Source organism: Acanthochromis polyacanthus, chromosome 1 (assembly GCF_021347895.1).
Source record: "Acanthochromis polyacanthus isolate Apoly-LR-REF ecotype Palm Island chromosome 1, KAUST_Apoly_ChrSc, whole genome shotgun sequence".
In the NCBI taxonomy this organism is placed as follows: Eukaryota; Metazoa; Chordata; class Actinopteri; family Pomacentridae; genus Acanthochromis; species Acanthochromis polyacanthus.
Genome location: NC_067113.1, coordinates 65,856,747 through 65,873,063, shown reverse-complemented (window position 1 = coordinate 65,873,063; position 16,317 = coordinate 65,856,747). Strand labels below are relative to the sequence as shown.

The window sequence follows — 16,317 nt, the reverse complement described above, 5'->3', positions numbered from 1 at the left end:
CAGTGACCCAATGGAAATCCCTTCCAATGAAGCTCATGTTCCCTCCAACCTGAAGACGCTGAATCAGTACAGCATTGCTGAGATCAACCACCGCCTCAAGAACTACCTCAAATTCCTCTTCGTTCGTGAGCCCTTTGAGAGGCTGGTCTCTGCGTATCGCAACAAGTTCACCCTCAAGTACAATTCATCTTTCCACAAGCGCTTTGGGACCCGCATCGTCCGACGCTACCGCAAGAACGCCACGCAGGAAGCCCTGCTCAACGGGGCTGACGTCAAATTCAAGGAATTTGCCGAGTACCTGGTGGATCCGGCCACACAGCGCGACGGCCCTCTCAACGAGCACTGGCAGACCGTCTACCAGCTGTGTCACCCGTGTCACATCCATTACGACATGGTGGGCAAGTACGAGACGCTGGAGGAAGATGCAAACTACGTCTTACGTCTGGTGGGTGTTGGCGAGTCTCTGCGCTTCCCGAGCTACGCCAAGTCCACTCGCACAACAGACGCCATGACGGCTCAGTTCTTCAGCAATATCAGCACTCAGCAGCAGATCCAGCTCTACCAGCTTTACAAGTTGGACTTCCTCATGTTCAACTATTCCATACCCAGCTACCTGCGGCTGGACTAATGGAGGTCAGAGCTGGGACTCTGAGAGTGGCTACCAACAATAAGAGCGAAGGGCAGAATTTTTTTGGAAGCAAACTTGATTTATTAAACTGTCGTACCTTACAGGTTTGAAATTGGTATGTAAACAGGTGCTGAAAGGTGGAGGTGATGCGTGTTTGTGTGGTGTAAGTCTGAAGATCTTCAATCAGCAGATACAGAGGGCACTGATTGGATGAGAATGTGGGCTGAATGGACCAAACGCATGCAAAGAGAGAAATGTGTGGGTGAAGCAGGTCTTCAAGGTGTTTAAAAAGGGGAGCTTATCCTCAGAGGATGGACTTGAAGAGGGATTCTCCTGATGATGTTCGCTACATGTTTAAACAAAGTGCAGACAAATTAGGCTGCTTCAGATTCTGCAAAGCAAACAGCGGCCTCGCACGCGCCCTGACCCCAATGCATCGTGGGAACTAAGCTTATCTCCCCCTCCCCCTGATCAATAGAGAAACTCCGTCAAATTGTAAAACACAGTTCATGTCCTTCTGCGCTGTCAGCGTGGTGAGTTAGTGCCCATTACCCTTGCCCTCATTAGATTCATACATTTCAGAGGGAAATTGGCTCATCACCACCTCAAGGATGCCCTGTAATTGATGGCTACTGATTTCACTCTCAAGACCTCTACAGCTGTACCTGGTGGTGTAGCCTTCAGCCAAAAGTTCGAACAAAACAAATCGGGACTGCTTTCTGTCAATACGGTGTTGGCAGAAGAGACTCCTTCCCTGAGGACTCGGTGACATCAGAGACTCCTGCTGCTGCTGTGAAGTATGGAAGTGCTTTTTAAACCATCGCCTGTAACACCCAGCATCCCTAACATTCTGAACTACAGGACGAGGTTAGAAAGGTATGGGAGCGCTCCTGAGGACGGGCTCACCAGCTGTGAGCCACAAGTCTGCCGAAAGAAAAGAGACGCCTGTGTGGTTGTGAGGAGGGTTAAAGGCACTGGATCTCATAGCCACCGAGTCCCACACAGGGGCTCCGTGGACACACCCAGGGCCCACAAGGCCTGCTCCAACAACCAAACATGTCTTTTAGTAAATTAAGATTATCCTTTTGTCTTCATGCTTATTCTTATTTTTATTGTCTTATGAATCATTGCTGCGAGCAGCAATAACAAAATAATATTTAATTTGCTTTGTTGGTTAATCTAAGAGAAAAAAATTTAATATTTGTTTTCCTGAGCTGATGAACATTTTAGGACATTTTTAAACTTGGACTGTTGTTACGAGTTTTGTTTCTTCATGCTGGTTTCTTTTTTCACAGTTTGCCTCTGATACATTATCAGTGCATCGCAGCATTTCCATGTCTTAAGGATGTATGGTACACTTCATCCCGTGGCTTTGTCCTTCTGTGCCTGACATCATCACACATTTATGGGTTAGTTTGCATTTACTGTTCTCAAAGATTGCTGCCAAAATGGTTGAGAGCCTCAGAGAGCCACAGTCGGTGTTCAGTGCACATTACTGCCATTAGGCAAATTCATGAGAAGATCCCCCCTCAGTCTCCACCTCACACATACAGCCACAACCTGAGAGCTGCTTCTCTCAGTGTACATATCAGCAACTGACTGCCTCATCACAGAGCCAGACTGTAACCCATGCTGTACTGGGATTAATGTTGGCAATGTCAAGGTTAATAACTGCACTCCTCGTACACACAGTATAGTCGAAACCTCTCCAGCTTCAGAGTAAGTAAAACAGACATTTCTTGTAAAATCTGCATCTCTTTGTTGCACGTGACGGAACTAGAAATATCTCCAGCATTAGTGCGTAACTGTACCTCTCTGACTGTCCGTTACACTGAGAGGAACAAAGCCCCAGTCTGAAAGGAAAACTGAAGTGCTTTATTTCCGTAGCTCTGTGGGTAGTGATAACATTGAACTCACCAGACTCAGTGTAGAGAATCTGGATTGCCAAATGGTAAAGTCCTGGATCCCACAAGGCCCAGACTCTGTGTGGGACGAATGGCTAGTGGTGATTTGATTAACTTTGCCTGGAGATATGGGAATATGCATCACTACAGAACATTATCAGGTGAGGTAATTGGAATGTATGTGTGGCACCATCAAGCACAGTATCATCTGTGTCCTACTCAACCTAAATCATGCTCAGTGTCAGCTGGAATTAGCTCCAACCTTCTGAAGGACTCTAAAAATGAGATGTTAGGTGTAGCTAATGAGTGATTGGTTGGATGGATTGGTGAGGGCTTTAAAGGTGGAATAAGCAAGTTTAATCTAATACAGCTTATGTCAAATCCAGTGAATATCTCCTCGTAGTCTGCTAGCTATTTGTCCTGTGTGTGTGCTAGACAAAATTTAGTGTTTGTTCGCAGTCCTGGATCTGTAAATGTGAAACAAATAGCACTATAGCAGTGTGCACAGTACATGGGGTAAGAGAGGAGGCGACAAGGTGGGGAAAGAGGCACGCCACCTCTAAGGTGTGTCTTGATTTACTACCCGATCTTAAAGCCCTGATAAAGATTTTTAGAAAATGCACAAAGAAACACGACTCTCTGAATAACAGAGGAGGGATGAAATGACATGCAATATGCAGTACAGGTACAATATGAAGACCCACAATTACAATATTCTGTCATTTAAGTACACAGTTAATATTGTTCAGACATACACTACTGTTCAAAAGTTTTGGGTCACTTAGAAATGTTCTTATTTTTGAAATACAAGCAGTAAATGTGCTAAATGACTATTGTAGCTGGAAACGGCTGATTTTTAATGGAATATCTCCATAGGGGTACAGAGGAACATTTCCAGCAACCATCACTCCTGTGTTCTAATGCTACATTGTGTTAGCTAATGGTGCTGAAAGGCTCATTGATGATTAGAAAACCCTTGTTCAGTTATGTTAGCACATGGATAAAAGTGTTTTCATGGAGAACATGAACTGTCTGGATGACCCCAGACTTTTGAACAGCAGTGTAAATGTAAAGTGTAGTAAATCAAAGAGAATACAGTATAAAAACATCTAGGTTGAAGACTTTCTTTTTTCAGCTGATACTGTGCTAATGTGCTGCATATTCCTTTATTAGTTTTTGTCCAGTCAAATTACCACACAGTACGTCTGTATAGGTGCGTTATACAAAATGCTTTAAAGGTATTCCATTCAGGTTATTTCAAAAAAGAGATCGGCCATTCTACAGATTTAACACATCAAGCTCACTTTCCTCATCACTGTTTGTGTCGCTCAAAATGTGAAGAGTTACATGGTCTTGTATGTCATAGAAGGAGCTCTGCACTCCTGAAGATGTTACTGGAAAGTCATCAGCATTATGTGGTTCCAGTGATGGTGTCATGGTGAATGACATGTTGTATTTACCAGACTAAAGCTAAAACAGTGTTATAGGGCTGCACTGGGGGCAGTAGGACTTAGTGTCTGCTATTGCTGACTTAGACTACAGGTCAGGATATCTTAGCCTTGGCTGCTTTCATCGTTTTTAAATGTCCCCCAGGTTTTGGAAGTGCAATATGAAATATCTGCAGTATCACCTGTCAAGTCAGTTGTAAATAAACTGTGCAACTTGAAATGTTTCTGATAGATAGTTTACTTTGATATTTTAATTCTGGACTGATGTTTGGTTGGCTAGTGCTGCAATTCCAAGTTTGCTTTTCTTGTGGTGATGCCTTGTCTGTAAAATGAAGCTGGTGAGTGAAATGTCAGCAAAACTAGTGGTCTAATGACCTCAGATTATGAAGAGACATATATTTCCTTCAGGGACAAATTCTGGTGGGTGTTTTAGCTGCAAACCTCTTCTTTTAGCTTTTGAAGTATTATTACTGTACATATGTGCACATGCCTGTGTGTGGGGTTATAATGAGAGAACAGCCTTATTTTTCCTTTTTTTTTTTTTTGCCCCCGCACAGACATCTGGCACTAATAAAGGAGAAGCTACCAACCTGGCCTGTAGCCCTGGCCCTGGTCCTCATGCAGAAACAATGGTTTTGTTCTCAGCACGGCCTCAAAAATACAACACATGCATATTAGCACTAATGCCATGAAGCATCTTACTCAGCAGCTGCAGAACTGGACACGGGCAGGAACACCTCTCCACTTTAGCTCAGTGTCTGAGGCTGAGCTTAAACTGTTCATTTAGCCTCCAGAATGGAAGAGCAACGATACACAAAGGACCTCTTAGCCCGCAAACAAGCCATTACAGAGATCTCTCCTTCTCCTCGCACCATTTTCTCCTTTCCCACCTCGCTCCTAAAGTGGCCTCCTGTATTAAGAAAACACAAGCAAGTCAAAGTCGATGATCCCTTCTGTCGTTGAAGGGAAAGGGCAGCCAGCTCAAACAAACAGAGCTGCTAAAAAAATGCCCACAGGGAATCAGACAAGCAGTGAGAGGCCTCAGCAGACTCTGCCCAGGATAAAACCCAGCAGCCTCACTTGGAGTGTTTTTGTCCCTATTCTTAACTCCACAGTCTGCAGGAGATGTGTTCACTGGCCAGCCGTCTGACTGTGTAGGAGGCTTTATATTCAAGTCAAGCCGATGGGTATGTTTACGCTGTTTTTGAACGACGTCTAGTATTAGACTGAACTACATATTTGCTTTCTTTTGCTGAAAGGAACACAGGAAGTCTTCTAAACATATCTTACGATGTTTTCCCCTCAAAGAGGATTGGATGATGAAATGTGTGTTTATTTTGTTACTGATGCACAGATTAATACATTTTGTAAATACAGTAAAGAATAATGTCACAGGCAGGGAAACACCATTTAAAGTGATGGTTAGGTATTCACAGCATTTGGGTTCCTGCTGAGAAATAGATTAGAAGATTGATTCTACTCATATGTTTCCATCTCTACTCCGTCAAGAACGCAGCGAAGTTATGTGACGATCGGCGTTGGTTTGTCTGTTTGTCTGTCTGTTAGCAAAATTACTTAAAAACGGATTAATGGATTTGGATGAAATTTTCAGGGAAGCTCAGAAATGACACAAGGACCAAGTGGTTAGATTTTGGCAGTGATGCTGGTACGACTGAGCAGCCTTGGTGTAGTACTGCGCTCTCTGAGGGCTTTTCTTGTTTATATATGGAGCTACAGCTATTAGCCAGTTAGCTTAGCTTAGCATAAAGACAGGAACCGGGATCAAATGAAGAAACCAGATGCAGGATAAGTTGAAAATTCAGACCAGCAAAGTAACAAAATACAAGAAAAGCAAAATGACAGACAAGAGCAAATATGTCAGAATGTGGAAATCGTCAGATAAAAAAATGTTTTATATGAAAATAAACCAAAATCAAATACAATCAATCGAATACTAGACTAAAAAGGTAGGTTTTGGGTTTGGTTTTAAAAATATGAACAATCTCAGCTGCCCTCTGGTCTTCAGGAAATGCGTTCCAGACATGTGACCCATAATAACAAAAAGTTGCCTGGTTGTGGGTTTTTGTTTTGCATTTGGATATAATTTCAAGGTCGCTACTAAAGACCTGAGGGTTCTAAAGCGTTCATAGTAAATTCAGTGAATACATAGAGCCAAGACCATTAAGAGCTTTAGAAACCAATAAAAGGATCTTAAAATAAATTTTAAAGCAGACCAACAACCAATGCAGAGACTAAAATTGGTGTATTGTGCTCTCTACTTCTGGTCTTAGTCAACATATACGCAGCTGAGTGCAGCTACTCATAGAAGTGGACTTCCCTCCTAACCCTAATGGAATTTAATTGTAATATTAACATTTAAAACAACGTAACATTCTTCCATGTAAGTCCTCATGCTGCTGTTCTACAGGACAGTCATGCCTGTATGAGCAATGATAACAGTAAGTAAGTTTAGTGACTATTTGGTCTACAGAGATATATCTTGCAGAAATAAACAACCTTGGCGGAGTACTGCGCTCTCGGAGTATTTTTCTTGTTAACAAGAGTGGTACAAGTTGAGCATCAATCTTCTTACCTAACTCTCAGCAAGACAGCAAAGAAGTGTGTTCCTTAAATGTAAATGTACATCTTTATATCAGATGAATTCTACAGAAAATGCTTTCTGTAGCTCCAGGGGTTTTATTTTTCTTCATTTTTAGCATCAGCCACGCAACATTCAATAAACATATTTAAAATCTTATTTTCATATCATCAGCACAGAGGGACAAAGCCAGGACCATTTTTTATACTTCTTCTCTGCCTGTTACATGTGGGACATATCTACAGTGGCAGTGCAGGATGTTTTTGTACAGTGTAGACATGATGTCATTCATTCTGTTGTTCTTTGAGCTGTATGTTTGGATGTGATATCGATTCGTTGCTTTCGGTAGCCTCACACACACACAGACACACACTGCCATTGTGTGGCACTCTTGTTTCTCTGTGCCTTTCACTCCCAGCAGCACAGAGACACTGGAAAGACTCAGAGCAGCTTCTGTCTGTGGTCACCTCAGGCATCAGGACGGTGACTCACAACTCAGATGCAATCAGAAAACGACTGGAACCACTCAGACCTGAAACCGATTCTACACTCCATTTAATGTTTGTTTCATATGGAGGAAATGATTACAAAATTGATTTTCTTTCATTTAATGTCTAATTTAGGAATGCTAAATTACCATAGTACAGCAATGAGTTTGCTAGTTTCAGCTCACAGATACAGAAGTTAAATTAGTGGGTCCGGTTGATGATTAGCCAGATTTGTTCATAGCACAAAAGAGATTGAAAAAGGTTTCATTTTCACAGCCTTTATTCCAGCTGAAAAATTCATACTTTCTGTTATTTGGTTTGCTATCTTTGTCCGCTTGACAAACTTTCGACAGTACAGAGCAAAGCAGCCACTTTGCAACGGTAACACCTAGAAGGCCGTGTGTTTTACTTGAAGAGCACTCTATTCACGCTCCTAAAATTCAGTTTTCACAGGACAGAGTCCCACAGTACTTAAACACTCATGTATCCACACACAGTTCAGCTTCTGCAGAGGCCCGTGTGACTGCAGCCAGACGATTAACAAGCTGAGAAAAGCTCCGACTCCCTGCTGTCTCCTGGGCCCTCAGGTCATGTTCACACTAATGCGGCTGAATGTTCTCAAACACGGATAAGAACAGTCCCATGTTTGAGGGGAGAATGCTTTAGTGTAATTGTCATGTGACCCACCTTTGACACCCTTGACTCACACTGCTCTTAACTCCGTACACCATAGGAAAAACTTTGTAAAAAACTGTCAAAAGTCTCATTGTGCAGATCAAAAATGAGTTTACTTTTAGAGGAAATTTCGGCTGATTAAAACATGGATCACATCTTCAGCTTTTGGCCTCCAAATACAAAACAATGCCACAATTGAGTAATGAGGAAGATACATAAGCAGCCACAAGAATTTAAAAAATGTAAACTATTTATCCAGGTTATGTACACCACTTTATGTAAAGATAAAGTACAAGTGACTCAGCTGTATACTAATCATAAAATCCCTTGTTGCTCAGATAAACTGTGTGCATAAATATAGCCATCTGAATTACTGCCCACTTTTCATATTTAGTTAATAAAACCTTCCTGTTGTTGTGCCTAATGAGGGCTATTTGGTATTGATAGAAACAGCTGATCAATCAAAACAATAGTCTGTATGTAAAAGATGGATGTAGACCTCCAGTGTCAAAAGTGAAAACAATATTTAAGTGCCTTAAAGCTGCGTACTTTCTAACAGCCAGCAGGGGGCGACTCCTCTGGTTATGTAAAAAAGTCTGATTATATTGAAGTGTATGAGAAAATTTGCCTAATACTCTTATGATTTGTGGCCTCAGTAAACATTTCACTAACAAGTTTATGGTCTTAGTCACTAGTTTCAAGTGTCTCTCAACACAGCATGGCATAATTCCTTTATTGTTATCGTAAGGTGTAGAGTGAAATAAATCCCTAATCCTTTGAAAATAGAACATATAGAGATCTAATAGTATGTACAAATGTAGTCCATGAAAACAGTGATAAAGCTTATTGTTGTAAGGATCAGCATGATGTTCATTTTGTAAATTGTGGTTCCATTTAGAGTAAAATAGACAATAAAGCATTGTATGTTGTGCAGAGGTGCTGCTTTCTGACTGACAGGTCACTACTGTATCATCATGCATCATGTCCTCATCAGTTGTTTCTTAATTGGAGTTTGGTTAAGTTTAGGCACCAAAACCACTTGGCTGTGTTTAGGACAAGATTTTGATTTCAGTTAAAATAAAACCTGTCATTATATTTACCACATTACGAAGGTCTGTTTTGATATTATAGGTGTTATACTCTGTTTATCAATGATCAGAGCGGGTGATGGTGAGTCTACTGAGCCTACCAGAAGCTAGAGGAGGTCCCTTCAGCCCCTTATATGTAGGAATGATGTGCATTGATATTGGGGAAATTAATGGGCTAATAACAGCAAAGTCAGGTCCGAAAAGTGACAGTTGTTGCTCTGTTGTCCTGACATCACCATGCCCCAAGAACTCAGCAAGTAACTTGAAGAAAATAATATTTTTATCACAAATATAACAAATATATTTATAACAAATAATTACGCCAAGTGTACAAGACCGAGGCTCACTTTCTAATAAACTGAACTGAAAACTGCTACACTTACATGATCTCTACCAAGAATCTTTCTGCTGTCTTTGAAAAGGTCTTAGTTGCACAGTGTACAGAGTAGGATGTGCCCCGTGGGACACACTTAACTGATTTTCTAAGTGTGGGCGGAAGGCTTCGTCCATGCTCACAGAGCTTTCAGATTTGTCCACATTCCAGTGGCCGTGGCCTCAGCCGTCCCGCCAGGTCTCCAGTGTCTCTGTGTTGCCCTGACATCATGTAGGTCCTCCTGCAGGGGTCACACACCTCCTTAGGTTCCAGCTGCCTCCTGTGCTGCTGTAATCTGTGTGTGTGTGACCTTTGAAGGACGAGTCCGAAATCAGCTGCATCTCGTACTCGATTTATTCATCAGCATTTCTCACATGCATGTTAAATGCTCTTGTGCTGTATCTACATACAAGTGAGGTGGCTGGATGGCAGCTGTGTGTAGGTGGTGTGTGTGCATGTGCGTGTGTGTGTGTGTGTGTGTGTGTGTGTGTGTGTTAACACTGTGCTGTACCCGCTCTGCCTTAGAGGGAAGGTCTCCAAGGAAGGCGAGACACTCATTCTAACGTGCGCCATTTATTTATTTATTTATTCTCAGATAAACTACCCATACTGCTTCATCGCTATCGCCATGGAAACACACCTAAACTCTCTGTATCTCACTTTTCCTCCCGGGACAGCCTCTCGCTGTTCTGTTTTACTCTTCATTTTCAGGCGTACTTACCAAAACCATGAATAATTGACTGTGTACTGAACACTGAGTGTGGGAGAGTGGAGGATCCTCCAGCAGCGCGACCCGTGGTTCATTCTGTCTGATGTTTTCACAATAAAGTAACACTGAAACTCACAGTGCCTCCCACCGCTTCTTTCGTGTGTGGATGTCAAATATGCACCAGAGCATAGCTGTACATGACCTCTGACTCAGAAAATTCTGTGCAGCACTTAAACACACCATACAGAACCAGAACAAGACCCTGAATTCATCTCACATAGTCTTGACTGTGAGTGTAAAGTATGTATGCTAAGTTTGTTCAAGCGAATGGGATGATAATACTGTAATTTCATCCTCTCAGTTATTATCTAGTAATTTGCTCATGAGCAACAGGACACTACTACAGTATCTACACTACATTCAAAAGTTTGGAGTCACACACAGACAATTTCATGTTTCCCATGAAAACTCACACTTTTATTCATGTGCTAACATAACTGAACAAGGGTTTTCTAATCATCAATTAGTCTTTCAACACCATTAGCTAACACAATGTAGCATTAGAACACAGGAGTGATGGTTGCTGGAAAAGTTCCTCTGTACCCCTATGGAGATATTCCATTAAAAATCAGCCGTTTCCAGCTACAACAGTCATTTACCACATTAACAATGTCTAGACTGGATTTATCATTCATTTAACATTATTTTCATTGAAAAAAAATGCTTTTCTTTAAAAAATAATGACATTTCTAAGGTTCTTCACTGAAGAATACTAATATTGCACTGCAGTAATACTCCCATTGCAAGTAAAAGTACTGCATTGCTACTCACAATGTTGCATTGTAGAAGTATTTAAGTATAATCTGGATCTGATATGTATTTAAAGTATTTATGGTAAAGGTACTCACCTCAGAATGCATTTCTTTCATATATGAGATCAATATTAGTAATGCATCAATGTAAAAGCTGCATTTTAGTATTGTAGTTGCTGACAATGAAGCTAGTTTTTTTTATCATGTCTAGGATTCATTTCATGAAAGATTCATCTGCTGATCATTTTCTAGATTCCAGATTTTTCTGTCTAGTCTTCCAGATTTTTCCATCTAGTCAACCAACACATTTCTAACAGAATTTATTTAAACATTCATTAAAGAAATCATTGTTTATGGCAGACTGGAACCTTGAAACCATGTTGCTGTTTTTTTGTTTTTTGTTTTACCTTGAAACAGCATGACTTCAGTTTTATCGTTATGTATGTTTTGCACATAAAATCCTAATTTATTAAATAATGAAGCAGTCAAATAAATGGAAAATGCATTATACTTTTCTCTGAAATGTCTTGCAGCATGAGAAGAAAACACACAAATAGAATATAGTTCCCTCACTGTCACTGCAGTAGGTACCACCTCCCTCCTCCACCATTCCAGCACCACCAGTCCTATCAGTGGTTCACTAATATAAACTCATCTAACTGACCACTTCTCGTGGTTTATTAAACTGAAGTACAGTAGTGGTTTGAATGGACGACTTATCACTCCTGATTTATTGTCATTTTGTGTTATTACACACAGGTGTAATGAACATACTGTGTGAATTTATCAGGGCACAACTGAGTAGATGCATTTCACGCCTCATGAATATAGCAAACAACGTAGCGTAAATATGACGCACCACATGGTAAACAAGCACAGACATGGATATATTTGATCTTATTATATAAAGATGTTTACTGTAAACAGCAGAAATCCAATTAAGTTATTTGGATATATTTAACGACATATACACTATATATATATATATATATATATATATATAAATAAATCTACAATGTAGAAAATAATGTAAATGAACTAAAAGCATTGGATGAGAAGATGTGTCCTAACTTTTGACTGTATGTTAGAAAAAATAACTTAAAAATAGCTGCCTCATTTTAGAGCAAAATTTGCAGGCCAGAAAACCAAACAATGAGCTATGAGACACTCTGTGGGTGCACCACTATGATACCTTCCCCACATAATCTATTGCTTATGTAAAAGTATTCATAAGTGCAACTTTAAGTGTCTTACACAATACAAAAAGCATCAGTTTAATTACAGTCTCAGTCTGTGCAAAACAGATATCTCCAAACGTGCTGTTATATACAATAAACATTAAGTTATGAAATATCTTTTTGAGTGATTTAAGTAAAGTAATCTTAAAAAACATTTGAAGAATTTGTTTGCAAAAACAGATAACTCCATTTTATAAATTTTCAGAAAACTTATTTTTTATTGATTACTTGAGATAATAATAATAATAAGTTCTTTTTTTATTTTGTCATGTATTTTTCTACTGAGCAGTAGCGTCATTAGGCCTCTTTTAGGGGGGCTATAGAGGGTATGAATATGATGTAAAAACATGTCTGTTAGCATGGCACCATTCCATCAGCAGCTAAACCCGTGGGATTTCTGAAGTTTTTGTTGAAGGTTCAATTTAAATTGTGCACAGTTTAAATGTAAACAGAAAATGAAACCTTCAGATTGCACATTGACAGCACTCGATTTAGACGGTCGCCAGGTCGCCGCGAGCACTGGGAATCATGGCAGGTTGATGACATCATACAAAGTGGCTGCTTCCATGAAGAAAACATGATAGGCGGTTCAGCTCGATGGAGCGTTCGATTTCGACGGTCGCCAGGTCGCCATTTACGACGTTTTTGTCTCTGAAAAAAAGCAAATCTCGTTCCGAAATCACACGATTGCTCGCGCCAAAACCGGTGTTTTGGCGCGAGCAATCGCGTGATTTCGGAACAAGATTTGCTTTCTCGCGTCCTGAGATTTGGATACAGACCACAACAAAGACCGATCACCAAGTAATGTGGAGGTTTTCGTTCACTTCTCATCTCTAGTATGTTGTGGGACACTCGAGACTATCCGAGCCGGTCAGTGTGGGGAAAAAAGCACGTGAGGGTGGACTTTGACGTGGGGGGGGCAAGTTGCCCCATACTTTTCGCTAGCTGAGCTGCTAGCTGAGCTGCTAAGCTGCCTGCCTGGCTAAATACTGGAGCTATGTCGAAAATTCATTTCTCCATCACTGACATGTATGAAAAGACATATGAAACCCCAGGCTGAAAAAAAACGAAGTTCCCCTTTAATGCTGTCCTGGTGGCTGGTAGATTTTAGCTGGAGCTGTAAGCTTTGTCATGTTTCTGCCGGTGATGCACCTGCAGGTTCTAACTCCTGCTCATTACAGCTGCAGCAGCTGTGTTTGTATCTCAGCCTCCGTCTGTGTCTCTGCCTCGCTGCAGAGACCCCCATCTTTCTCATCACACCAACACTGAGCTCTACTGCTCTCTGCGGTCGCTTTAAAGTGGCATGCTTTAAAGAAACGGCCCGGGGTCCAAAAATACCACATGAAAAAAACAGAACAAGCCAGAGAAAGATTGCTCTCATCCATGAACACTGCAGACTTGAGTGTTATTAGTAAAACATACAACCCACTGACTGACCTTCTGTGGCCTCCCACAATCTGTGTGTCACAGTGAAGGAGCTGCAGGCCAGATTTAACTATTTAACAGACCTCTTCCCCCTCTATAATGAGTTCAAAATAAATAAATAAATAAAATTTACATAAGAATTGAATATTAAAATCTTTTTTCATGCTTTTCCAGCTTTCCTGGATCATTTACAATGCAGAGGAGTGAAAAGAGCCTCCCAGCCAGATGAGGACTTTGGATCTGTGGTTACATGCTTTCTGTCTCTGGACGCTCCACTGAGGACTGATTTAGAAAAGAGAAGCTCAGAGAAAAATAATTACATATGAATAAAATATATGTGCGTATCTGTTGAAGACAGATGAATTAGCTGTTCATCTGTATTTAACTCTGAATTTAAAACATTCAAGTAAATTTGAACACATTTAGCACATTTTACATCATGAGTTTATTGTGCTTTTCATGGTTTTACAGGGAGATACATGCTCAAACTTTAATACCTGACATTTGACTAATTACCATTTGCTGTTATTTTGTGAAATTAGTCACATTTACCAGTTGGTACATCTCACATTTTTTACAGACTTAGAACTGCTACAAAGCAGACTTCTGTTACTTTTGGACAGCCCCATGCTAGCTGTTTCCTCCTGTTTCCAGTCTTTATGCCAGACTAAGCTATACGCAGTGTTGGGCAGTAACGTCACTACAAATAGTGTCGTTAGTAGTGTAACTACATTTTCCTGTAACGACGTGATAGCGTCGTTATTTACAAAATCAGAAAACGTTTCAACAGCTTAGCTGATCTTTTGGTCATGTAGCACGGTAGCGAACGCAAAAAGCTGCATTAAAAATGATTAATGTTGAACTGCTTGAAGCGGAGCTTTGATGGGACTCAGAAACACCTCCACAATTTAATCAGCTGTTCCTTGTATCATTTCTGATGGATAAATCTCAATAAGTCTTCAGCTGTGGATTTGCAGTAGGATCACAATCATGTGCTCGTCAGCAGGCAGCTGATGTAGTGTTCACTTGTTGTCATGGTTACAGTGATGCCATGCTGCTATCTAGCAATGATACAGAAATCTTTAACAAATCCATGGATCCACACTATCAGCCGCATCACTGCCAAAATCTAATCACTTGGTCCTTGTGTCATTTGTGACCTTCAATAAAAATTTCATTCAAATCAGTTACTCCGTTTTACAGTAATGTTGCTAACAGACAGACAGACAGACAAACCAAGGCTGATCACATAACTCCGCTGCATTCCTTGGCAGAGTAATAAACAGTTGCAGCAGATTTAAAAATTTTGGGCCCCAAGAATCAACAGGTGAGGAGGACTAACAGTGATATAACAATGCTTTTCAGAACTTTGCACAGTAGTCACATAAAATCATCTTTTTAATCAGAAAAATCTTTGGCTGCCACTGTCCAGGCTCACTGTCAGACCACCAGCTGGCTGTCCATTAATTATAGGGGCAGTCGACTAATCCTTGGCTCTACATGTTGAAGTGACCTTGAACACTGAAACAAAAACTTTCCAGTGATGATCAGGCACAGTGTGTGTGTGTGTGTGTGTGTGTGTGTGTGTGTGTGTGTGTGTGTGTGTGTGTGTGTGTGTGTACTTGTTTCTGCTATACCGGTGGGGACTTTGACCAGACTATTTGCTATAAAGGTGGGGACTTGTCTTACGGTGGGGACCTAAAATGAGGTCCCCACGGGTGGCAACACTGTTTTCTTGGCCATATTGTTGTTAATAAAAAATGTAAAAGTGCAGAAGCGTTTGTTTAGGGTTAGGCATTGATTTGGTGATGGTTAAGGTTAGGGTTAGGGTAAGGGTTAGGAGTTAGATATGAATGGGAGTCAATGGTAAGTCCCCACCGGTATAGAAAAACAAACATGTGTGTGTGTGTGTGTGTGTGTGTGTGTGTGTGTGTGTGTGTGTGTGTGTGTGTGTGTGTGTGTGTGTGTGTGTGTGTTCTTGTACTTGCTACATGGTGAGGACCATTTTCTGCATTTAACTATCAAAGTGAGGACATTTTTACAAAGTGAGGACATTTTGGCCGGTCCTCACTTTGAAACAGCCATGTTTGAGGGTGAAGACTCATTTTTAGAGAACAGGTATGAATTGAGGTTTGGTTAGGGTTAGGGTAAGGATTAAGTTTAGGCAATCAGTTGTGATGGTTAAGGTTAGGGTAAGGCTCTAGGAAATGCATTACGCTTATGGATGTCCTCACTAAGATAGAAGTACAAACGTGTGTGTGTGTGTGTGTGTGTGTGTGTGTGTGTTTTCTCTCCTCAGGTAGAAAGGCATTGTGTCAGTGCAGTCATTTACCATGCTGATTAGTGCAGGCCTCCATTGGAACTGCAGACAGCCCTGTTCATCTCCTCCACAGCACCACTGTAGTGGTAGTGCTGCCATGGAACATGCAAACACTCCATGTGCTCTGCTGTAAACAAGGCCCTCTGGAATGACAGGGAGTGGTGTTGTTGTTCTGATGGGCGACCTAGTGTAGACACTTGCCTGACCCTTCCTTAGCACACACACACATTCAGACACACTCTGTTGGCAGTGTTCCTCCTCCTGGCTGACCTTGTGGTCCTGACTCTGAAATACACACTGCCCTTCCTACCCTCTCCAACTATACACCCTGTCATTAGAGGGAGGCTAGCAGCAACTGGTGTGTGTGTGTGTGTGTGTGTGTGTGTGTGTGTGTGTGTGTGTGTGTGTGTGTGTGTGTGTGTGTGTGTCTGTGTGTACTTGTTTCTGCTATACAGGTGGGGACTTTGACCAGACTATTTGCTATAAAGGTGGGGACTTGTCTTACGGTGGGGACCTAAAATGAGGTCCCCACGGGTGGCAACACCGTTTTCTTGGCCATATTGTTGTTAATAAAAAATGTAAAAGTGCAAAAACGTTTGTTTAGGGTTAG

General features: G+C 41.1%; 1 protein-coding gene across 2 annotated transcripts in view; it reads left to right on the top strand.

The window, feature by feature from the left end:
• The window catches only part of chst11 (carbohydrate (chondroitin 4) sulfotransferase 11), a 175,566-nt gene extending 165,519 nt beyond the window's left edge, over nt 1-10,047 (top strand). For both annotated transcript variants that reach the window (XM_022216370.2, XM_051954346.1), the window contains exon 4: nt 4-10,047. In XM_022216370.2, the coding sequence (XP_022072062.2) occupies nt 4-628 (625 nt within the window). In that variant the 3' untranslated portion in view covers nt 629-10,047. The remainder of the gene's footprint in view (nt 1-3) is intronic.
• The last annotated feature ends 6,270 nt before the right edge of the window (nt 10,048-16,317 follow it).